This window comes from Punctularia strigosozonata (assembly GCF_000264995.1).
Source record: "Punctularia strigosozonata HHB-11173 SS5 unplaced genomic scaffold PUNSTscaffold_10, whole genome shotgun sequence".
NCBI lineage: Eukaryota > Fungi > Basidiomycota > Agaricomycetes > Corticiales > Punctulariaceae > Punctularia > Punctularia strigosozonata.
In genome coordinates, this window is record NW_006767442.1 from 496,387 (window position 1) to 519,472 (window position 23,086).

A 23,086-nucleotide genomic window follows, 5' to 3' on the forward strand; every position below is an offset into this window, starting at 1 on the left:
CCGTGGTAAAGCGTTATGATATGAACGTTGTGTGCCGTGCCGTGAGCGTGATTCTTCTCCAGACATGGTTTTGCGTACGATGTCTGCGTTCATTTGGGAGATGGAGCGAAAATTTACGCGCCACTTACTGCACCTTATCCGCTGCGATCGTCCTGCGCGGCTTCGACGTGTGCAAAGCACGCAGAGATGGCTCTGACGGTCGACATGGTTTTGGCCATGCTACGGATCATATGGGAACGGGCGGGGTGGGTTGCGCTCGTTCTTCAATTATCGATATGGACGTATATTGCGATGCCATAGCGATCGCGCGCGTCCGTCGAGGACGACGAGGAGCAGGGGCGGCGCTTTGGGTCGGGACGGTCACGGGGGATGCCGGCTTCTCACCGCGGAAGGGCTTAGCGCGACGCGATGTCAGATTCGCACGATGGTTGCCCCCAGCGTCCGCCAGAGCTCGCGACGGTTGCAACGCTGCTACGGCGGACTGGCAACGCGAGTCGCTCTGGACCTGCACTCGACGCCGGCGCGCTGCATCATCCATCTCACCACCGCGCTGCCCTGCCGAGGTGACCGACCCCTCCTCCTCATTCAGCAATCCCTTTCCACGTTCCCTTCCAAGCCCGGTTCCACGCAGAAAGACGCGTCCTGGTAAATCTCGGGTATCGAGGGACAAATCTTGCAAATATGTGCGAATCCGACCGGTCCATCCGCATATCGGAGCCTCATTCAATTCGCGCTCCTCGACCCGGCTGCGTTCCCCTCCCCCTTCTTCTTCCCCCACGTCCTCGCTCGTTTTCGATGTCCACCTGAGGCGCTTCTCCTCCCGCTCTTTGGCTGCTATATACCTTAATTTTATAAACCTCTCGCTCGCATGTCTGGTTCTGGTTCCACTACCCCGACGCCTAATACTCCACACACACTACGCGTCAACACGCCTGCTTCACGGTCCCCGACGACCTCACGACTCTCAACGAGCTCGATCCCCGCTCCGCCCCCATCGGAGTCGCATTCAGAGCAAGCACACCGATCGGGCTACCGCCCCCTCGATCCCGTCCACGAACCCCAGCCCTCCTCTGCGCGCGCCGACGCACCAGAACCAAGCTATCACCAGCGATCCACCGCCGCACCATACCCTGGAGAGCAGCAGATATCGCTCTCCGAAGCCCCCCTGAGAATGCGCATGCGGAGCCCGTCCAGCTCCTCGTCGCGAGACGATCTAGCAGACACGGAGGAGCCAGCCGTCGTCCAACGATTCGAACAGCCCGTCATGGGAGAGCCGCCCGCCAAGAAGAAGCGGACTCGCATGCTTCTGACGCCGTATCAGTCCTCCGTTCTCAACGCCCTCTTTTCTCAGGTGGGCATCTCCGTTTCCGTGCCTGCGTTAACCGCGTATTGACGAGATTCAGTCTCGCTTTCCCACCACGGCTATGCGTGAAGAGGTAGGCAGATCCATCGGGCTCAGCGCACGGAAAGTACAGGTAAGCACTCCGTATGGCGGTATCCGGATCTCCATCTTGACGCGAGTTATGTGCAGATCTGGTTCCAAGTGAGTATAAATCTGCATCCGCATGGCTGGGCTCTGATTTCGCTGTGCAGAACCAGCGTCAGAAGGCTAAGAGGCCTCGTAGTCAAGGGACGGCTTCATCAAATCAACCGCCGCAATACGGACCTTTCACCAATGCACCCCCCATGGATCCTGAGGCGGCCGGTGCCGATCCCGAACTAGGCCTCCGTGAGAGGCGCTTTGGCTATCCTGGGCCGCCGCCTTCCGCGGAGGGTGCCCTTCCTAGCGGGCTGCCGACCGTGATCATGTTGCCTGAGCCTGGAGGATTGACTGCGCCGGGAATGCCACTTTCAGGTCCTGGCGTACCCGGCAGCACGGGTGGGAGATCTGCGCTCCCTGCCCTTAGCATTCGTCCTCCCGGACCCTCCGGATCGCTGCCCAGCCTCCATCATGGTTCCGACTCCTCATCGTACGAATCCTCATTTGGGCGTTCACCTCTGACGAGGTGGTCCCCGTACGAAACCGCATGGGCGCAACGCGGTCGCTACGCAGGTTACGCTTCGGACACTGATCCAGCCTTAGTGCTTCCACCGCTGCGCTACGAGAATACTGGGCGCAGGGGCAGCTTCTCGGCACCGCCCACTGGCTATGCCGATCCTTCGAGGGCACCAGCTACGCCGACCTCGCCCGAGTCGCCTGCGGGCTCGCAGTATAGCGACCGCTCACCCTCGTTTGCGCCCATTCCTCCGCCGTTCACTCTGCAACCGAACCCCATCTGGGACCATACGGCCTTCACGTCCGCGTTCACGTTTCCCCGCCAGGCTAGGTCACATGACAACTCCCCCTCTCGTGGACGGCCATCCACATCCTCAGGGTACGGACGCGGACAATCTCTCACGGCGCCTCTGCGCGGACGATCCGGGTTTCCAGGAGCGTTGAGCTACGCACCCCACAATCCCGACGAAGGCGATCCGGAGCACGGCCTATCGCTCGCAGTCCGTCAACCGCGCTCGGTTCACCGTTACGATCCCATCGCCAGTTCGCGTACGGAGCCCGAAGCCTCCACTTCGTACACAAGGCGCCTTACCCTCCCTGCGTTAGAGCATCCCTCAGATGACATCGACGACGACAACGAAGAAGAAGAGGACGACTGAAACGCCAACTACACCCCTTCCTTAGAGACCCCAAGATTAATTCCCGTGGCATCAACCGGGACGCACGCCCTCTTTCAATGACTTGATCGACTCCTCCACGCTCTTTTCACGACTCTGATACGTATCATAGGACAGGGTTCTCCCTCGTAATCCCGTCCTTGCGACTAGGCGGCACTATAATCATCCACTCGCTTTCGTTTGTTCGCACTCTCCTACTGCTTCCTCCTTTACTTGCGCTCCTGTCTCGTCGCGGACGCACATCCATGATCTCATTCGATCGATATAATCGCCTCATCTTACCCCGCTTCGCGCGGAACTAATATCGCTTCTACGATACTACATATTCCTATTCGCGGTTTGGTTTTCCATTGTCTGTGCAACATTCCATAGTAGTACTCCAAGTGTAGTAACTATTACCGGATCCGCGGTTAGACCCAAATGTATAATCATCTTCGTCGTTCATGTAACCTTGCTTTCAGTGCTTCTTCTCTGGACCCGGCAAGCGCTGAAGAGCCCTGAAACCCGTTGACGTGAGTCTGCCCCGCTCTGCCTGCACTCGCGGCAACGCGCTTCTCCGCAGCTAAGCGGACATGCAACAGCGCTTCGTTTCGCAACCTCGCCTCCATGGCAGCAGATGCATCGCCGGTTTCGTTTCCCTCGCCAATCCCGCTGCTATCCCCTTGATTGCCTTCCGTCAGGGCGCTCGTCGCGGGGGGCGATAACCCGGTATGGACAGATGAACGCAGGTCTCGCTTTTCCCGTACGAGCTTGTTCAGGAGGCGGCGACGCGCCATATCCACAGATTTGGAGGCAGGATTGACTGATGTGTCTCCGCTTTCGTCCGTGGGAGGATTTCCGAAAGGATGATCAGGCCCTTCATGGCTCTGAGATGACGTATCTTCCGGCTTCTGAGAGTAAGCGGATGGCTGTACGCCAGCGACAGACTCATTTCGCAGCGCCGCGAGGCGGGCGCGGGTGCGTGCCATTATCTGCGGGGCCGAAAGCGAAGCCGAAACGCCCGCTGCTCCTTTGGTAGTCAGGGTCGACTCGGAGCGGTGGGGGGAGGTTTCGGTCTCATCGACGGGCGCAGATGAAGGTGCGTGCGACTGAGGTGTAATGGAAGGTTCAGTAGCAGTATCGCTCACCGCCCGTTGGAGCGAAGACGTTTTACTCCTCGTTGTACGCGATATGGCCGGGGCCGTTCCAAGATGTGCTTGCACGAGGTCCTTGAGGCGAAATGGTCTCGTGCGAGGAGCCGGGTTCCCATGTGCTACCTTGGGTGACGGTTCGTTCGGCGTGGAGTGAAGGGAGGGTGTAGGTAAAGATCCCACAGGCACTCCGTCGTTGGGGCTTGCACCTACCTCTGCTTGTGGTGCCTCCGTTGCACGGTGCTTGCCCTTGTCGCGAGCGGTGACGATTGGGGTGTCGTGATTTTCCGGCTCACGAGGAACACGCTGCTCAGGGCAGTCGCGTGATGCCGAAGGTCTGGACCTGCTCCTGCTCCTTGCTCTCGTCCTTGCACGCTGACTCTCTTCTCCGGGAGTCCGTTCGTCGAGTCCGTATTCACGAGCAAGTCGCTGATCCTCATGTTCGTCGTCGTATCCACGAGCCTTGCCCTGGCACACACGTCCTCCGCTAATAGAACTCCGTCGATAATGGCGTAGACTATCTCTGGATCGCTCACGCGATGATATTGAGGACGCGGGGGACCTGAGCGGGCTTTCCCCTGTGGAACGTGCCCGCGGACTCTCATAGTCATCGCGAACACGCGGACTCAAATAGCCGAGCCGGCGGGAGGGTCCTGGCTCAGGCTCATGCTGCCACCTTGAACTTCTTGCCTGATGGACCGGAGGTGGCGGTACCTCCTCCGACACGTCGTACTAGAGCAACGGGTGAATTCGCGATGACAGCAAGAAAGGGAAGAACTGACACACCTGAACGACATCGTCGTATACATACAGATCGCGGTAAGGCGAGCGGATATATGAATAGAGTTCTTGTAGGTAAAATCGTCATCACTAGGTTGTCATTCAATAACGCTCAAGACGTGACGTACCGTGAGCAAAGTGTTCCGCATTTGTGTGCCTAGCGCCGACGACATAGGGTGTATCCATGTCGAGGAACTCGGCAAGCAACTTGACTGCCGACTCGGAGCGAATGTCAATGGACTTCATTAGCGACAGTATGAACGTGGTCAAAAACTTCACGAGGCTCATTAGTCCGGTGGCCAATGGGTAAGCAGGGAACACGGACCTCCACGTCCATATTGGGCCATACGCGCAACTCGCGTCTGATGAATGCGGTTGCGCGGCTGATGTAGTCTGGAGAAGCAGCGAACTGGGCCGGTGTCGGATATGCCTTGTACCGTGTAAACGTGTTGGATGCAACGTGCTACAGAAGTGGGAGTCATAAGCGAGACGCTCCAAGAGGAGACCAACGTACGCTGGCTGCTCAGCGATAACGCCTAACCTAACCTTAGCATACAAGTTGTGTTCATAGATCCAGCGGCGTTTGCTGATGGCGCGCTCCAACTGGTCCTCTTCTCGTTCACGGTCGCGACGCTCTCTTCTTCCCCATTCAACGCGACGTCTTCGCCGACTTCCACCACGGGATGCGTTGTGAGATAACAGAGGGACGGGTCGCGGAGAAGTGCGCAGCGTATGCAAGTAGTGCTTTTGGTAGTCATACTTCGAGCGGATGCGATGAATAAGGTATTCCCCAATGTCCTGCGAGCATAAAGGGCATCTCCTGGACTGCTCTATCAGAAGGTCAGTCTAGACACATTGACGCATCACATCATATCATACCAGTCCACACGAGGATACAGTCGAAGCAAAATTCTGCGTGTCACTTAGTCAATTCGAGGTGCTATCAACCTGATAGAGTCCTCTTACCATGAGAGCATCGGGGTAACACGGTCCGATCTTCTACGGTTTGCAAACATATGCTGCAATGGTCGCCCTCGTCTTCAACCGGGACTTCTGAGGCCTCGCGAGTGGTTGGTGTAGCAGAGTCATTTGTTTTATCTTCTTGAACCGGCGAAGGCAGAGAGTCCAACCGTAGTCGTTTGGTAGGAGGTCCGGACGGCATTCCACTGGGCGTCCAGGAAGCCAGAAGGTAAAGTCCTTACGACAGTCGTGGCTTACACCGTTACTCTGACTAGAAGCGTGTATTTCTCACAGTCAGAAATCTGAATTCGTGTTCTTATGTACCGCTTTACGAAATGGTCATCATGCTTTCGTTCCGCAACACACTTCGTGCTGACGGTGGTACCCGACCGCTCCGGCGTCGCATGCTGCGCTAGTACAGCAACTACTGCCTTCACTTGTGTCCTTCACTTATCTTTCATAACCACGGCCAGCCAGTGTGATATTCGTGGTGTCCCATTAGGACCGTGTACACCAGTATGAGCTCTCTTACATTCTTGGTAACAGAGCTTCAGGTATGTCGTCGTGCTCGACCATCCGAAATCTTCATGTTAAGATCATTTGGGGCAGTCGCTGGCAAGTGAGACCCGGAGGAAGCATCCGGAAGTTCGCGAGGTGTGATTTCCATAAGAGTCTTGCAGATCGAACGTGTTGCTCACTGAAGCCCAGGCAGCGGAGAAATCATTGACTATCTTCAGAGCCTCACCCGAACAAGCAACGCTCAATCTTGCCAAAGGTGTGCATATACCGCGGTTGATATGAAGGAATCCCATGCTGACCAAGAGTAACGTCATAGATGGTCCACAATCCGATGAGCTGTTGCGGCCCATATTCATGGGTTGCGCGACGAGGAACGCCAAGGTCGTTGGGATTGCGTTGGGGTCCTTACAGCGCCTTATATCACTCCGGGCGGTACCGACAACCTCCGTCCCGGCCATCGTCCAGACAATGGCGGAGTGCATGAGCCAAGGCGTGGACATTCAGCTCCGCATCCTACAAACGCTCCTATCCCTAATCACGAACTATCCGAATGCCCATGGGCAATTGCTTGGTGACGTATGTCCGACCTCTCCCACGAGCGTAAACTGCTTCATTAATATCCCTTCAGGCGCTCCTATTATGCTTCAAGCTGCAGGACTCTCGGATAGCAGTTGTGTCGTCTACGGCCGCTGCTACCCTGCGTCAACTAGTGATGTTCGTGGTAGACAAGGTCGTAGATGAGGACAAACATGATGTGTCAGACGAGCAGCAACTCTCGTCTATCACTTTGCCCGACGGTACCGTTACGAATGTGGGACCATCGGCTCTGGATGCGTACGCCATCTTCGAAGATCTCTGTTTGTTGGCAAATTCGGAGAAGCCTCGTTTTCTGAAACTTGAGCACCTCCACAAAACGTTTGCACTCGAGCTAATAGAAAGCGTGCTTACCAACTATCATGAACTCTTCCGCAAGGTATTTGCAACTTAGGACCTGAAAGTCCAGGGGCCACTGATTTTAATTTCTATCAGCACAGGGAACTCCTACTTCTTGTACAGCATCACCTCTGCCCTTTGCTCTTGAAAGCGCTCTCCGATCGGCCCGTATTCCCGCTTAGCCTCCGCGCTACACGAGTAGTCTTCCTCTTACTCAAGAAGTTCTCGTCGGAGCTCAAGACGGAGGCTGAGGTGTTCTTTATGCTACTTATACGAACCGTTGGTGGCGATGCGGACAGCGGTTCAGGGCATGATGCTCATGGGTCGCGCCCTTTGTGGATGCGGGTGCTGGCAATGGAGATCATGCGAGGGTTCGTATTCTCTTCGGCGCGCATACAACGTCGTACTGACCGTGGCTCATCAGGCTATGTGTTGACGCAGAGCTCATGCGCAACGTTTGGGAACGATATGATGCGCAAAATACTGGCTCAAAAGTGTTCACGGCTCTGGTCACCTCACTGAAACGCCTTGTAATGGAAAAACCTGCGCTTCTTGGCGTATGCTCTCAGATGTTAGGTCTAGGTGTGCATTCCGGTAGTGAAGTTGCTCTCGACTCCGTAGGAGGAGTTGCTGGGATGGTAGCGAACGCTGCTACGGCCACCATGTCCGGTGTAGTGGGTATGATCGCATCCGGACCTGGGTTGAGCATACAGGGTTCGTCCATGAAGCTGCAATGGCGAGTCGATCCGCATCTATCTACGTCTTACGCTCACTCCATGGAACAGCATCGACCAGCTTGACAAAGCTGATTCACCTCCGATTCCGGAATCTTACATCTATCTCCTCGGAATCCAATGTATCATTGGACTTTGTGAAGGCTTCGCTACATTCGCCGCTCCGATATACACCACAATCATGGTCCAGAAGCCTCGGGCGGCTGGTGATGCGGTCGTGCGGGCTCCACCCGCACTTGACTTATCCAAACTTCCCCCAGAAGACCCGAGCACTAAACAAATGCGAGCAGTGCATGACATGGTCGACAATGGATGGCCCGCCCTTCTAGCGGCGCTCACATTTGTAATATCCACAAACCTATCCGACGAACTCTTCGCGGATGTTCTTGCCAGCTTCCAGGCGTTGACGAACGTTTCGGGTATGCTTGGTCTGAAGACACCCCGCGACGCATTCTTCGCGAGCCTTGCAAAGGTCGCGATACCCTCGATCGTGGTTTCTAGCGTTGATTCGTGGATGGAAAACCAGACGCCTCGTACCGCCTCCAGCTTCTCCGAAGGCCTCGGCCTCAGCGCTCCGGCCCAATCTCCTGGCCTCTCGGAGAGGAACATGGCTTGCCTCAAGGTCTTCATTTCCAGCGCAGTTTTCCTCGCGGGGAGCTTGAACGAGTGTTGGTTCGACGTGCTGGAGACACTTCAGAATGCAGAGTACGTCATAACACTCAAAGGGACCAGAACGATAGCTCCGAAAAGCGGCAGCGTGGCGAGTTCAACGGCCACTCGCACAGGAGAATCATCGTCCTCCGCAGGTCACCCTCTCCTCCAGGACCTCAGTTTAGAGAGCTTGCAAACGGCCATCCAACGATTATTCGATGCATCGAAGAACATGGAAGATCCTGCATTCCACGAGTTTCTGGAGGCCTTGTGCCGGTTGAGCGCCGAGATGATCGAAATGCAGAGTGAGGCTCCACTGGAGTCGCGCACTATAGGCGATAGTGCTAGACCCATCAGTGTTGCTGCGTCTCCCTCAGTGGAATCCGGCAGGCGAAGGGTTAGCGGTATCCAGCTCCCGCGGACACTGGTGAGTTATGATGACACTTCGACTAAGCTAGGACTCATACCGTCTCGGCAGCGATCTGGCGATTTTGGCATTAGCAAACTAAGCGGCGTGGCCAGGCTAAACATCCATCGCCTCATCTACCGACCCCCGAATGTTGCCTGGGATACTATAATCGCCCACTTGTTGGCTGTGATCCGCAATCCAACTTCCCCTCCATCCATCCGTTCCCAGTCCGCGCGCATCTTGGATGACATTCTTGTTACCGTTCCGCGGAACCTATCTAGTACGGGTGATCTAAAGGCTACAGTCCAGGGTCGTGTCTTCGACGCCCTTTCTCGACAAGTCATCCCGACAGGCCAGTTCGCATCGGATAGCTCCTCCACTGGAGTCGAGCTCCGCAAAATGGGCTTGGAGGCGCTGCATCAAATCTTGCAGGCTTCTGGTCATACCCTTCTTGTTGGATGGGAGAGCATCTTTGAGATGCTTTCGAGCGTATGCAAACCAGCCGCAGCTCCCAGCGGCGCAGCCATCGGATCGACTGATTCCCCAGTCTCTCCCGCGAAGCCTAGGCCCCCACCACTCGGGTATGCAAACGAGAAAGCGTACGCTTCACTCGTGAAGATTGCATTCCAATCTCTCACCCTAGTATGCGATTCACTCTCTTTGCTTGCCCCAGAACATCTCCGCCTCTGCATATCAACACTGGGCAACTTTGGCCGCCAGGCCGATACGAACATTGCTCTCACAGCTGCAGAGAGCCTCCTCTGGGGTGTGTCAGACTCGATACAAGCAAAAAGGAAAGATCGCGAGGATGAGGAGCAATACAATGAACTGTGGATGTTCTTGCTCCTGGAGATCCTTGGCCTCTGCACGGACGCCCGCCAGGAGGTTCGCATGGGAGCGATTCAGACCCTGTTCCGCACCTTGCAACTTTACGGGGCAACCCTGAGCCTGGAGACATGGGAGGATTGCGTTTGGAAGATCACATTTCCCTTATTGGATGCAATCAGCGATTCCATGCGCAACTACACGGGGACTCCAGCTAGTACACCGACTACCGCGGATTTATCTCTGAGTGTGTCTGATCCAACCTGGGGTGACTCCAAGATTCTCGCGCTTCAATCTATCGGCAACATATTCTCAGATTTCCTATCGACGAAGATAATTCACCTCTGTTCATTCATCAAGTTGTGGGACGTTTTCGTAGGGCATGTACAACGCACCGTCTTGTCAGAAAGTCGGAAGATCAGTCCCCATGCATTACGCTGCCTGGAGAAGGTCATAAAATCCGCAACTGTGGTGGAGCCTACGCTCGATGATGCCATATCAGTGGTATGGACCCGAACATGGGAGGCCTGCAGTGAAATAGGCGGGTCGATAAGTCGGAAGGATGCAGTATCTCCTTCTGTCGTGTCCCATGGAGGGTCACCCCCTGGCGAGCCATTCACACAAGAGAGTCTAGTCGCGCTTGTAGACGTTTTGTCTGTCACTCGAGCTATCAGCCGGACCTCTGACAAGTCGGAATGGCCCTTAGATCGGTTGAGGGCCTTGATGGCCATCCTCAAAGGTGCGGTTGTCAACCAGTCGGGTCCTCCTATTTCTCATGGCTTTCCCAGATGTCCTCACCTATACACATTCCCCCGATTATCGACCTGATGTTGATGTGCTATCACCTGTGCAGGTACGCTGACGTTTATTGCTCCTTGTACTATGATAACCATGTGTAGGCGGTGGTTATGGACATGATTACTACCATCGACCTATATGAACCGGGGGTGGTGTCTCTGGTTCTCCGAGACCTGTCCGAATACGTCAGCTTGCCATTCTTGGCCGCCTTCGATGCTCCAGAAACTGGCACACCCTCGGCACGACCCTCGAGTCAGCGCAGACGTATAACATACATCGGACTTTCCAAGAAATGCATGCCTATGCTGGCCGATCTTTACGCGCAGTTCAAGGAGCAACCTGACATCTACAACGATGGCACTGTTGAGGCCATTTTCTCCGTGAGGATTCCTGACGATATGCTGCGGCTCAACAATGACTAACGCGGAATTAGGCTTACTCGATACCAGTCAAGCTGAAGTACGATTGTCCCCCGTCCTCCAAGCTCAACAAAGATACGCCTTTGTGGAAGACAGCGACTACGAACTTCCTCCGAGTGGTCAAGGATTGCGCAGTTCAGATCAAGGCGCTGGGAGAGCGTAGGCCTCGCGCTAGCATCGTACTCAATAAACGCTGATAGTAGGGCAGGACTAACCGACGATGGTGTAGAGAGGGTGTGGCGGCAGATCATCGATGTCTTCAGGGGTGGAATCCTGGCGGATTGGTGGGCATCATTCTACATTATCCACTCTTTCTGATCATTAGTCCATTCCAGCTCGCCTGCCGAGTTTATGACTTTGGAGCAACAGGCGGCCGAGGAGAACTTCGATCTAGCTCTTGTCGCTGCACTAGAGGTCGATGTAATTCCACACCTTGGCGACCCTCGCGTTCCGGAGTCCCTGGTGGTCCACCTAGCCAGGGTCTTGCAGGAAGGCAGTAGATTGCAAGACTTCAGCATGGACAATCCGGATGGCAGTCCTCATGAGCAAGAGCAACCTTCATCACCCGATGACCAGAAAGTAACTGTGTTCGCCGACCGAGACTACGAAGTAGGGACTACTCACACCGGAAGGACCGTGCCGAGGGAGCGATTTGCGTATTGGTGCTTCGACCTACTGTTCCTCATATGTTCGGACACAGCCCGAGGTGGGGAATGCCTGCAGGGGCAGGGGACCCGAATTCTGATACTTACTCATAGACCAAGAACCTGCGCGGAGGCGCGTCGCTGCCCTTAGCGTTCTTCCTCTTCTCACTCGGTGCCGCACGACACTAATCAGCTACATCGCCGACGAAGCACTGCGTGGCAACCTCCCATTCCCAAGGTCAGTTGACACGCATTGGAGGTTATCCGGATCTAGATCTAATCCATGAACTCATGCACAGAGTCCGTGAAGAAGAGCTCCTATACGTCCTTCGCAAGTTGCTCGAGCTTCGTCTCTGGACAGGGACCCTCTGGGCGGCCCTGTCGGACACGCCATCTACATCCTGTCTGGAGCAGCCCTGTGAGCCTCCTTTCTCTACGTCGTTTCACCAGTGTTCGGGCGGCTGATCATGTTTTGATAGCGATTGACGCTTTCCTGGCACCTTCGGCACTCGTTGCTGATGCGGTCAAGCGCTCTGCCCGAGCCCACTTGTTCCATCTGTACCCTGTCCTTTGCGAGATTGCGACTGTCCCACGAAAGCCACCGTCGGCGTGGGTAGATACAAACGGCACTGGCCAAGCACGAGAATTGGATGCACGCTCACTTGCGCGCGATTGTTTGAAGGCTTTGGGGGTCGAGATGGGAATCCAAGTTTAGCTTCATGTACATTCTTCTTTCGTCTCGCTATCCGCGCTTCAACTGTATTTGTCTGTGCTACTATCGGTCTTTTCTTCGTAGTCAACGAACGAACGAAATTTACTTGGAGCCCAAATGCTCTATCATACACCTCAGGACGGGAAATCTTCCAGTTCATCCGATTCTCTTAAGGATTCTCGAAACGCCACGTCTGGTTGGTGCCCTCCCACGTCCACCAGAGCGTCACGGGAGTGCCCGGCGTCGAGTTGCCATGGTCAGCAAGGTCCCAATTGTACTTGGTGTTGTGAAGGAAAATCCTGCGTCCGTCGTATGATGAGCCGGCGACGCTCACGCGGTGGTAGTGAGTCTGTACTTACCGGTGCGTGGACGAATCCTCCTCGTCAGGCCAAATGTCCCAGAGGCAGGGGTCCGAAACGGCAACAAGAGGGGTGCCATTATCCGGTTCGCCCTCAAAGCCCAGGTATACCTGGTTGCCGTTGGAGTCGGTAGACTTGAATAGCCACTCGCCACCGGCCTGCTGTTCTAATTCCCACTTCACTCCCGTTAGCCACGACGCCAGCGAGCACGATGAGTAGGTGGTACGTACCTGTTGATTGGGCCCGCCGTGGTAGTCGTAGCCGATGATGGACTTGTTGTCCGCGCCGGAGAGGTCAATAACCGTGCCGCCCTTGACGTTAACGAGCTTGTATCTGTTGCCTGATTGTATGGAAACAGACATGATGGGGTGCACTGGTGCTGGGGATTCCTCGAGCTGCCTCAGACGGTGGTTTATATGTCTATGTGGTGGCGTATGACGTGAATGACCGTGAAGGTTGCTGTATCGATGATCGATCCCCGGGCAATGGGTACATGGGGTACGATTGCGTACAAACGGGGGTGACTGTCAAGTGGAGAGGCCCATGCCGCTGGGCCGGTCGTGCCAGGCGCCGTCCAGAGCAAGGTGGACTTGTGAACGTGGGTATAGATGTTGCCCGGACGGGTCGCTTCCACTTGCCAAGTCTATGCACCTTGCGTACTTATCATCCCCTCTGAAGTAAATCCGACGAAGTCAATTGAACAGCGTGTATAGAAAAGGGAGCAAGGCACACCATGTGTCCATTCACTAACGACACGAACGGATGACGTGCGTCGCAGCTGAAACTCAGACCCGGTGACATTCGATGAGAGTGAGATCGTAGAATTAGAACCGGCCGATCGTGCTGGTGTCGAAAAGGTGGGGCCGCTTGGCTTATGTAAATACGAGATCGACGTTCAACATTGCCGAGAGAGTGCAAGCTGAAAACGTAAGTCGTAGCGTCTGAACCTCGTTAAGCTAGTCTATCACATTGGATGATTTTCAGTGTAAACAAATACAATGGTCGATTGACGAATAGAAATGACGTAGTGCGAACATGCAACACTCTCAAGGATGATAATGTCAGTGATCGTATCTTCACCAAACCCTCGCAACTCTGATGCACGCGGCGATCATCCGAGCTAAGAACCTGTCGGTGAAATGGGCTATATATAACGAATCTTACACGCGGTCGATGCCTTCATCGAACCGCCAAAGCTGAGCACCGTCATCAGCGAGTCGGACCGGTGTACTTACCATTAGCGCCACTTCCGTCGTTGCCAGGATCCCAGTAGAGCTTATCCGGGTCGCATCTGCGACATGCACATTGGGCCACGCAAGATGTCCAGGGGGTGTCTTTGAAACGTCATTTTCAATAGACAGGCGTGCGGAGGATGCGGACTCTGACGTCCATCCTAAAATCTGTCGCGGGAATGCCCAGAGGTATGCGAACTTCGCCTCAGAGGATGCGACAAACGAGCTATTAGTCCCATTTCCCGAGAGCTGATACTACCTGTCTTTGTATTCGATGACCAATGCCATGGCTGCACCGTGAACCATGAGTGCAGTCATAAGATGGCGCCTGACAGAACGAATCAGGACACACCGACGTCAAAAACACTGAGCATAAGATGTATTCAAGCATCTAGGTGGCAGCTTCAGGTTGCTTTTCCACGTCGTACGGGCCCCGATCGCGTCATAATTTGCGGTTCCCAGATTGCGGCCAGCGTTGACCGCCGTAAGAGTCTTAGGATATCGGAACGTTCCTCCGATCCTTGGGTGAAACTAGCTATGACGACAAGTGTTCACCATCGGCTCTTGCTGTCTTTATTCGCGTCGCAAACCTCCGTGACGAGCGCGGATCTTTCGCGGCACAGCATTCTCTATACCAACCTCCATCCGGCGTGGGTCGCACCGCCCGGGGTGGTCATGACTCCTATTATATCGAGAGAGTACGTGGCAGCGTCCAGAGGCTGCAGCTGGTAGCGAAAGCGCGTGATTGGACAGGGCTGATGTATCATACGGCGTTCAAGCTGGACAGCGACGCGCGGTCAGCAGCATACTCTCGAAAGTAAAGCGGTGAGTGAGTATAGACTACACAGATCCGGTTACAGTTCGAGGCAGGGGATGAAACCCGATCCGGTCGGGATTAACACGCACGTGGTTGTGTAAAGTTCCGCAACCCCGATGATATCGGATATTGCGACTTGCATTTCAACGTCAATCGCATGGCGGACCGGTGGTTCAAACGACGTCTGCTACCTGCAAAACAATGACTCAGAAACAGTGTTCGGCATCCAAAGGCTTCTGCGATATTCTGATTTTCGACCTTACATTTCTAGTGCCCCCCTTATTGTGATTGTGCTGAGCCCGTTCACAGCGCAGAAGCCGGAGGTTGCTGTTCTTCCTCAGAGACTGGAGTGCCTCAAAGGTAATGGACCCAGGTTCACGGACGTTGATGGCCTGAACTTTGACGAATCGGTTCGGTTTCGTATTATATCCGCTCCCGCTATAATGACTGGTCCATTCTGCCTGAGGGCTATTCACTCTTCTCTCCACGGCCCTACCGTCTTTGTGAACCATGGCATTTCATTTCGACGAAACTCGCAAGTATAAGATTATCAATGTGAAGGGTGGCACGTACATGCGAGTGGAGGCAGCAACTGTATCTGGATGGGACTTCAACCGTCTCCACGAGAATGAGAAGGTATATTCTTACTCACGTAGTATCATAAGCTTGCACACACTTCTACTCTCAGATTTCCTTCCTTTGGACCATCGAGAAAGACAGGCGCGATGGTCAGATAGCATTGCAGTCAGACGACGGAAAGTATCTCGGCTTTATCGGTAAGCCAGAAGAGGTTAGGGACGGAACCACCCTAATCCTCGGCTCCCATCCCACCTTCTGGGATGTTCAATTGGCCGAGACGGTTACCAACGAGGCTCCGGCGTATAAGTAAGCCGATTTTGCGCACATTTTCTCTTTTGCTCATGTTTCTCCCAAGGATCGTCCTCCCAGGAACCGATTATGTCGTCGATCTCTCTGACGACGGCAATTCGAAGGATGGCACGATCATTCACCTTTGGAAGAAACACTCACAACCCAAGAACCAGGAATGGCGTTTCGAGCATGTAGAAGAAGGACGTCCACATCACGCCTGAAACCTGAATTGTATTCCACTTGTACCGTTGTGCCAGACCAGCATAATGTCGAATATCGAACCTCCTCTTCCAACATGTGCGGTATGATTCGCCGTGACTATTTTTAAGGACAACAAAAGAGAACGGATACTACTAGACAGGCTCGAAACGCCATGTCTGATTCTTGCCTGGCCATTTCCCCCAAAGCATCACAGTTGTACCTGGGGTAGGATCTCCATAGCCGGACAATTCCCAATTAAGCTGAGTTCCATGCAAGAATATCCTGCAACGGGTCTTCAGCGTCGATGTAAAGGCACTCTTAATTGAATTTAGAAGCTCACCGAAAGGTGGAGGGATCTTCTTCGTCATGCCAGATATCCCAGACAGTAGGATCGGGCCCGGCTCGCAACAAGGTGCCCTGTGCAGCCTCCCCTTCAAAGCCTAGGCACAACCCTGTTTCGGCATTCTTGAAAACCCATTGGGTTCCTAGCTTCTCCATGCGCCACTACAACGGCATCGGCATACGTGATGCAACACTACTGAGTCGAAGACGGTAGACTCACCCTCTGGTTGGTGCCTCCATGGTAATCGTAGCCAATAATGGAGCTGTTGTCGGCTCCGGAAAGATCAATACAGGTTCCCCCTTTCGCATTGACCAATTTGTACGTTCGACCTTCTTGGATGGTGGCTGACATGATGTCGACCGAAGGGCGGCATCCAACAGGAGTTCAGTTTATATACAGGCATTGTTTTGCTTGTTCACGAATCGATAATCGATACCAAGTTTAAATGCTGGTATTCTTAGCGACTCTGCGGTAGAGATATATACGATCGGAGAAGCTTTACGTTTTACGGAAAACTAGCGTGTGCTAACGGGGCGGAATCCACCTCGGTGTATGTTCTATAAGGTCTGAGGTCTGGGTGACGTGGTCTTCATGCCCATCGGAGACGATCTCGCCGATAATCTTGGCAATCCGGTCCTTGGAATGTTCGGCCATCTCACAGAAGTCGAGAAGGAGCACCACGAGGACAGAATGCTGTCCAGCCCAGGGGCGCAGAGGGAGTGTGTACACTTCCACGCTCTTTGCATTCTTTCCGCGAGAATCAGGACCGATGAGAGGCATGAGCGAAGCCCTACGCCAAGTTGAACCGAGTGCGCCAGAAGTGCAAGGCAATGAAGCAGAGATATGCAAGAGGTGGCAGTCCATGGAGAGACACAGAGGGCATGGATGAACCGGTTTGTTGTACAGCTGCATACAAACAACGTTAATAAATTGAGGGCTAAGCTGGAGATAGTCAGACAGTATATATTACGGCAACTATCTTGCAGCTCAGGCGGCGTCCGAGCCCTTGTTCAAATCGGACATCCACTGCAGCGCCATGAGGAGACATGGGTCGTGGCCACAGCACCTGAGGAATGCGAGTGGAAGGGAGAGCACACCCGCGTCGAGCGCATCGCGCCACTGTTGTTGACTCGAGGAGCCGTTCAGCGTAGCAAATGTACGCGCCACGGTTTGTTTTATCTGGGATCATTGGAGTCAGCGATGCGTTAAAGGTATCAAACACGGGTACGGATATTCCCACCTGTTCCTCTAGGGACAACCACGCCGAAAGAGGCATTATCTGCCCGAAGTCGACGAAGGTGTACGTTCCAAAGTATGCGATGCCTTGGTCTGGTCCAGGGGCCGGCGATATGAAGAGACTGAAAGGTTGCGTCTCTTCCGTCAGACTCTTATTCCGCCGCCTCTTCTCAGCCAAAGAACGGAATTCCGAGAGCACGACAGGATCCGTCGGATAGAACGAGCCATGTGTATCTCGTCTAGCAAACAGCATTTCATCCCATCGAAGCCTTATCGCAGGATGAGGGTGCTCTTTCTATGGATGGGAACATATCGTTGGAACATTTCGCCAAGACGAAGTTAGCAAACTCACCAGGAATTGGTCCACAATAGAAGATGGTATCAATGTATTGGCCTTCCCCAGCATGGACTTACTTGCCTCAACAAGACCAGACCTTTGTTGCCAGACGCCGTTCAGTAGAGAGTGAACTTGCGGTCTGGAGGTCGATAGACCCCGGATGATTTGCTCCCTTCGCTCTACATCGAATTTTCGGTCGAGCGAATGGATGCGACTGATCCAGGTTCCGATGATATTGACCAGCTTGCGTTGCTGAACGGCGAGTTGTTCGAGAAGGCGGGGATCATTCTTCGCTTGGTCCCAGGTGATGGGGTCGGGGAGATCGCCCTGCTGCATGAGTTGCAAAACCGGTAGTGTAGTAAGACGCTTCTGTTCGGCCATGATGCGTCGCTCCATTCCTGTGAATGACTGTTCTCCAACTTCCACAACCTGGCGCTCTCTGGCGCCGATGAACGGATGTCGCTCGATTTCTTTCAGGTATTGGTCGTCGACTTCGATGAGAAGATCCTTTCCGACTTGAACGAGACTATGTCCATGGGTACATTGAGTCATATCCTCTTCGATAGAAGGACTCGTGCCCGAGTCGGTTGATACGTCCATTATTTCTTCCAGCCGTAGTGGGGGGATGATCATGCTGGCGACTTTGGGTGGCAAATTCGTGGTTTCCTGTTTCAATAATGGATAGCACCGCGTGAGACTGAGATTCCGACGAGCAGAAGGACGCGCGCACAATTTTTTTTTCCAAGATCCAGTAACCTTGTCGCACGTAATGAGACCCTTAGTGGCGTGCACGGTGCGACGAAACGGGTCTGAGCGAGACAGGAAATCCTTTCTGATGAGTGCACCTTTTATGGGCGAGGGATGCGGACGCTTTGTCCACTCGCATTGTTGACTGCGGCCACAGCTTTTCTTTGTCTCCGATGGCGATCTGAGGGCCACCTGGCAGCAAGGCACAATATTGCCAATATGAAGGCGGAGTTCACAGCATACGCGGGGATGCCGCGATGCATCAACCTGGAAGCGCAACTATATTAGCATGTATAACTTGAGGTAGCAATAGATAGCTACCGGGCGTGTCTGAGTGTTGAAACATTTCATGCAATGGTTTTGCCAACCCGACCTAACCCTAAGGCGCGCGCGCTGGTATGAGGTGGAAGTAACTTAGCGGAATCGGCGTAGAACGTAGCTGGAGATCGCGTCAACTAACAGAATGACGTCGCATTGGTGAGCTCCTTATAATACGACCTATGGACTCGAGAATTATCCATACCCTCAAGAAGAACCATGGCAGACCAGCTTGAGAAAGGACAGGAAGTTTCGTAGGTGTTCACACTTTACCAGTGCCTAGCGACTGCAACTTGAACCATCCGTTGCGTAGGTGGAAGTGGGGACAGGGAACGGCCAGCGGCAAGGTCGCAGAAATCGTAGAAGATGGCAAAGCGGAGGTCACCTCGTCCAAGGTAAGTTGCGGCAACAGACCGTATTGTTCGCTTGTGGTTTTCAACGTGCATCCAGGGCAATACTGTAACACGAAATGGTAGAGGTCCTGACGATCCGGCCGTGAAGATTACGCGTAAAGGGGTACGTAAAACGAGGGTTTGAGGTGGATAGCTCGGACTGATGATGGTCGTGGTCAACCTTAGAACGACGTGGTGAAACTTGCGCACGAGTTGAAAGAGGTGGATTCCGAAACGTAAAGCTACCAACGCTCCGTACACATCCGTTATTCGTGTACATGTCAAGCGCACCTGCGATCGTGCACAATGTTGCATGAAATTCCATCGGCATCCGGGTTACGGGTATATAAATAAGCTAGACTAGGATGTTCTACCGTATGTACAAAACCCGATCGAAAACATTGCGAATTGCGTCGAGGGGATCCACGTTGAAGGACGAGCGTAATCTATGGGTACAAGGAGCACTGCACATGCGTACGCCAGAGCCTTGGTGTCGATAAGCAGGTATGTAGGGTTATAGGATGTTTTCTGGATGGTAGCAACTAATGCTTGGCGTGCGAGCCGAGTCAGTATCGTAGGGAGAACAGAGTTTAGCATACTTTTCGGATCGCTGGATCGACAGGCTGCGCTGGCCACTGGGGAGACCGTGATGCACCTGCTCTAGCGCCGAGGGGCCCTTCATCATACGAGGGATTTGATGAGCATCGACTCGAGTCGGCAGTATTCGGGCACGAGCGCGGCGTAGGTTAGGAAACCGTCGACATCCGGGTCCGCAATCTTAGCCACACCGAGCTGGAGTTCTGGCTCCGCGGTCGGCATTGCGGATATGGGGACTAAAGTCGTCGTGGTTGGCGCAGTAGGAGTGCTAGGGGTGGTCGCGCCATTGGTGCTGCCGCTGAGGGTGCCGCCGGGACTTCGGGACAATTTCAGCCTGGCAGCAGTCCCCATCTGCTCCTCTGCGAAGCCCAGTCCATAGTTGTTCGTCCGCCCCATTTGATCTTCCATGGCAGCGACATCCTCCTCGTCCTCCTCGACCAAAGTGGAGCTGCCCAGACCGAGCCCGCTCTTCGCGTACGGGGTGCTAGTCCCGGAACTCGCGCCCGTAAGGGCACTGGCGCTCGGGGTCCCATTGACATTCGTCTTCTGCGGTTGATTACCAGAAGCCGCCCATCGTTTGCCCAGCAGCCGTTTGATCTCCTCCTCAAACCCTCGGCCAGTACCGACTTGAATGCCCTTCTCCCGACCCCAGACCCAACGCGCCATGTATGCGCTACCCAGCGCTGCCCGCCCGGGGTAGCCAACAGCGGGAGCGTTCCGGTGCGGGCTCAGCTGAGCCGAGTCGATCTGGCTGGTGGGCATGTAAACCGGCGCGTTGAAGATGTCGCCAACCAAGTTCGCGATTGCGGGGCAGTTGACTGCGGCGCCGGTCACGATCACCTTCGACGGAAGTGGCGACGAGTCGTAGGCGTCGAACGGGATGCCCAAACTCGAAAGCGGACTGGGTGGCTGCAGGGCGGCCCCTGGACTCGACGTGACGCCGCTCTTATTGGCACGACCTGCAGCAGGGCCGAGGACGCCGGTTGCGAACATTCGAGACCAGCGGACACGGAATGACATGATTTGACTCTCGATGAGGCAGCGCGGGTTGGCGCGGAGGTCGCGGAATTCGTTGACCTGGACACCGGTCTCAAAGCGGTGGATGCCCTTCACTTCCATCAATGGAAAGGCGTCACCCTGGAGAAACCAGAAGCTGAAAAGCTTGTCGTCCAGCCTGCCGACGATGGTGATGAGTAAACACAGAATTGCATTATTTCAGATCGCATACCCAATGGAACCTCCGGGAGGAACGATAGAAACCAGGCGATCGAAGGCACTCCAGCTCTTAGTATACATGTCTCGCACAAGAGCGCGCGGAACATCAGCATTCCTGTAGAAAACCATTGGGCGACGCTCAACAACAAGCGAACGAGGACATACCGACTAGCCAGAGTAGCGATGTATCTTCGCTTCTCGCTGGTATCTTGAGCAGGGTGAGGATAGAGGCTATAAAGACGGGTAGGGCGATAATTGACAGCTGGCGCCATCATGAGGTCCATGGGACCAAATGCGAGAACAGCATCCGAAGAAGAGGGGCAGAAGGAGAGGTAGGAAGAGAGGAAGTCCGACGTGAATGACGTGACGATGGTGTCTGTAAAGCTCGGGTCAGTACCGGAAGACTAGCCTGGCAACAGCCTGCACACCTTGTTCGAACCCATACCGTTCTACCATGTATCTAGATACAGACCCCGCCCTTCTTCCTCCTCCGTTCGTTTCAACTTCCCCAAGCCACGCCTTCAGCCTCCGTCCCTCTTCTCTGCTGCCGCCAATGATATCCAAAACTTCGTCGTCCCACCTTCCTTGGCCGTAGCCCTGGCTGTGCACCCACATACCAGTGGAGACTGCCTCAGCTTCAGACATTCCACCGAACATCCCCGTGACCAAGCTCTGAAGGAAGGAGCTGGCGGTTTGCACCCGGCCGGTTGCGTACCATATGTTGGGCCATTCGGCTCGGATGCGATATATCTGAGCTGCAGGGACGGATGGGTGCGCGGAGATGCCAACGCGGGCTGCCATGAGATCGGTTCCGCCAAGAGCCGATTCGAGGACCTTCGCATGCGGCTGAGCGGAGGTGTCTTGCGCCACAGGGGTGTTCGGTAAGGAGAAGGCTTCCGCTGTCAGCTGGGCCTGAAGCGGAAGACGAGAGTCCAGCCTGGAGAGAGGTGAGATCGGGGCCGATGTCCACCAGACGAGAGCATGCTGCGAGGGATTGTCAACAATGCTGCGTACCGCAGAGAGCAGTCAGCTCACCTGGGCTGAGCCTCCTATCGAGCGAACTCGGCTAAGATCGTAGGTCCGGCCCAATTTCTCGAGTAACACGTCTATACGGATTTGGTTAGCGCCACGTGACCGTCCAACATAGTTTGCTTCCGTGTAAGGAAACGCGGTCCTCACCGAGAGCTTTAATCCACATCTCCACGGGGGTGGTATACGCATCCCCGGGCGTCGTAAACATCCCTCCATGCGTCCTGAAGTAGGTCAATGGATTTAGCAAGGGAACCTTGTTAAAAAACGGTCAAGGGCCGCAAGGCACGATTAGAAAGGGACAGCAAGGATTGGAACGAATGTTCCTCGAGCGAGGTATACGAAAACGGGAAGTATGGTCGGGCCTCGCATGACCTATGTAAGAGTATGCGTGTATACAGAAGATCACGGCCAACCGCGTGAAGCACGAGGATTCGACTCAAGTTCTGATCCAGCACCTTAACCAAGCATCGAATCTGGCTCGACCGTCCGGTATGCGCAGCAGAAGAAACGAGAATGGCCAAGCAATGCCTCGAGCAATCACAGGCAGGAAGGCTCAAAGATACTGAGTGAAGACGGATCCTCGGGATGGGGTAAACAGTATCGTCGAACATGCTTACTGGAATTCGGGTAGCTCCACGTCAAAGTCTACGGCGTCAACACCAATCAACTCCAAGGTCTCGTCCACGATGGTGGCCCGAAGCTGGTCTGTGGAGAGCTCGAGCCCGAGGAACAGCGCGGATTTGTTGGCTGGAGGCATCCTGGTGTCCCTACGGTCAAAATTTCGCGTGGCGAAGGCGGTTTCGTGACCTGTCGTCTCTGCAGAGGGTCTCCGTCGGCCAGGCCTCGGGGACGCTCAGGCTGGAGAGACAATTTTCGAGGCGGGAATGAGGACGTGTAACGAGTGAGCACGTTCCCAGGTGGTCGCTGGATGCATCAGTTTCCTGTCTTCCTTTTGGGGCCTCGTGTCCGGGTTAACGCTCTTCCCACGCTCATACCGCCCGTTTTCCTCCCTTTGCTGTCATCCTCGTGTATGTTCTGAATCTGCTCGGGGTACTTCCTGGTCTATGGACATCTGGGAACATCTACAGTCTTTACAGGGATCTCGACTCGATGACACCGCGCATACATCTGGGGAAGGTACCATAGTCGACAGATTGACCGGTGGCGGTACCCGCTCTCCTACCGTGAACCGGGCCTTTGCGA

The 23,086-nt window shown here is 54.5% G+C and overlaps 8 protein-coding genes across 8 annotated transcripts; 5 read left to right on the top strand and 3 right to left on the bottom strand.

Moving 5' to 3' along the window:
- Positions 1-439: 439 nt before the first annotated feature.
- PUNSTDRAFT_53961 (homeobox-domain-containing protein) lies at positions 440-2,945 on the top strand. The gene is made up of 4 exons (XM_007385941.1): positions 440-1,351; positions 1,404-1,475; positions 1,532-1,543; positions 1,594-2,945. The coding sequence occupies exons 1-4, from the start codon at positions 1,172-1,174 to the stop codon at positions 2,653-2,655; spliced, it is 1,326 nt and encodes a 441-aa protein (XP_007386003.1). The 5' UTR covers positions 440-1,171; the 3' UTR covers positions 2,656-2,945.
- Positions 2,946-3,046: 101 nt separating this feature from the next.
- On the bottom strand, positions 3,047-5,634 carry PUNSTDRAFT_53962 (uncharacterized protein). The gene is made up of 7 exons (XM_007385942.1): positions 5,550-5,634; positions 5,463-5,495; positions 5,130-5,413; positions 4,909-5,046; positions 4,712-4,856; positions 4,590-4,651; positions 3,047-4,535 (listed from the first exon to the last, which is right to left on the bottom strand). Exons 4-7 carry the CDS (start codon positions 4,918-4,920, stop codon positions 3,102-3,104), a joined length of 1,653 nt encoding a protein of 550 aa, XP_007386004.1. The 5' UTR covers positions 4,921-5,046; positions 5,130-5,413; positions 5,463-5,495; positions 5,550-5,634; the 3' UTR covers positions 3,047-3,101.
- A 329-nt stretch (positions 5,635-5,963) lies between these two features.
- On the top strand, positions 5,964-13,203 carry PUNSTDRAFT_90162 (uncharacterized protein). Its single transcript, XM_007385943.1, has 19 exons — positions 5,964-6,097; positions 6,153-6,197; positions 6,252-6,318; positions 6,379-6,638; positions 6,691-7,035; positions 7,092-7,366; positions 7,420-7,755; positions 7,781-8,807; positions 8,859-10,353; positions 10,403-10,467; positions 10,514-10,792; positions 10,846-10,990; positions 11,040-11,115; positions 11,167-11,537; positions 11,590-11,713; positions 11,775-11,893; positions 11,955-12,486; positions 12,547-12,722; positions 12,777-13,203. Exons 1-17 carry the CDS (start codon positions 6,062-6,064, stop codon positions 12,188-12,190), a joined length of 5,301 nt encoding a protein of 1,766 aa, XP_007386005.1. The 5' UTR covers positions 5,964-6,061; the 3' UTR covers positions 12,191-12,486; positions 12,547-12,722; positions 12,777-13,203.
- A 1,862-nt stretch (positions 13,204-15,065) lies between these two features.
- Positions 15,066-15,757, top strand: PUNSTDRAFT_145102 (uncharacterized protein). The gene is made up of 3 exons (XM_007385944.1): positions 15,066-15,231; positions 15,284-15,480; positions 15,530-15,757. Exons 1-3 carry the CDS (start codon positions 15,106-15,108, stop codon positions 15,684-15,686), a joined length of 480 nt encoding a protein of 159 aa, XP_007386006.1. The 5' UTR covers positions 15,066-15,105; the 3' UTR covers positions 15,687-15,757.
- A 1,206-nt stretch (positions 15,758-16,963) lies between these two features.
- PUNSTDRAFT_145103 (uncharacterized protein) lies at positions 16,964-18,215 on the bottom strand (the record flags this gene model as incomplete). Its single annotated transcript, XM_007385945.1, has 3 exons — positions 16,964-17,188; positions 17,250-17,540; positions 17,598-18,215. 3 exons carry the CDS (start codon positions 18,213-18,215, stop codon positions 16,997-16,999), a joined length of 1,101 nt encoding a protein of 366 aa, XP_007386007.1. The 3' UTR covers positions 16,964-16,996.
- A 228-nt stretch (positions 18,216-18,443) lies between these two features.
- On the top strand, positions 18,444-18,731 carry PUNSTDRAFT_115079 (uncharacterized protein; the record flags this gene model as incomplete). The annotated part of the gene is made up of 2 exons (XM_007385946.1): positions 18,444-18,559; positions 18,647-18,731. 2 exons carry the CDS (start codon positions 18,444-18,446, stop codon positions 18,729-18,731), a joined length of 201 nt encoding a protein of 66 aa, XP_007386008.1.
- Positions 18,732-18,866: 135 nt separating this feature from the next.
- On the top strand, positions 18,867-19,279 carry PUNSTDRAFT_136383 (uncharacterized protein; the record flags this gene model as incomplete). Its single annotated transcript, XM_007385947.1, has 4 exons — positions 18,867-18,901; positions 18,961-19,042; positions 19,098-19,163; positions 19,226-19,279. The coding sequence occupies 4 exons, from the start codon at positions 18,867-18,869 to the stop codon at positions 19,277-19,279; spliced, it is 237 nt and encodes a 78-aa protein (XP_007386009.1).
- Positions 19,280-19,720: 441 nt separating this feature from the next.
- On the bottom strand, positions 19,721-22,798 carry PUNSTDRAFT_121710 (actin-like ATPase domain-containing protein; the record flags this gene model as incomplete). The annotated part of the gene is made up of 8 exons (XM_007385948.1): positions 22,501-22,798; positions 22,031-22,104; positions 21,887-21,957; positions 21,280-21,835; positions 21,017-21,227; positions 20,865-20,966; positions 20,054-20,810; positions 19,721-19,993 (listed from the first exon to the last, which is right to left on the bottom strand). The coding sequence occupies exons 1-8, from the start codon at positions 22,638-22,640 to the stop codon at positions 19,721-19,723; spliced, it is 2,184 nt and encodes a 727-aa protein (XP_007386010.1). The 5' UTR covers positions 22,641-22,798.
- Between the last annotated feature and the right edge of the window lie 288 nt (positions 22,799-23,086).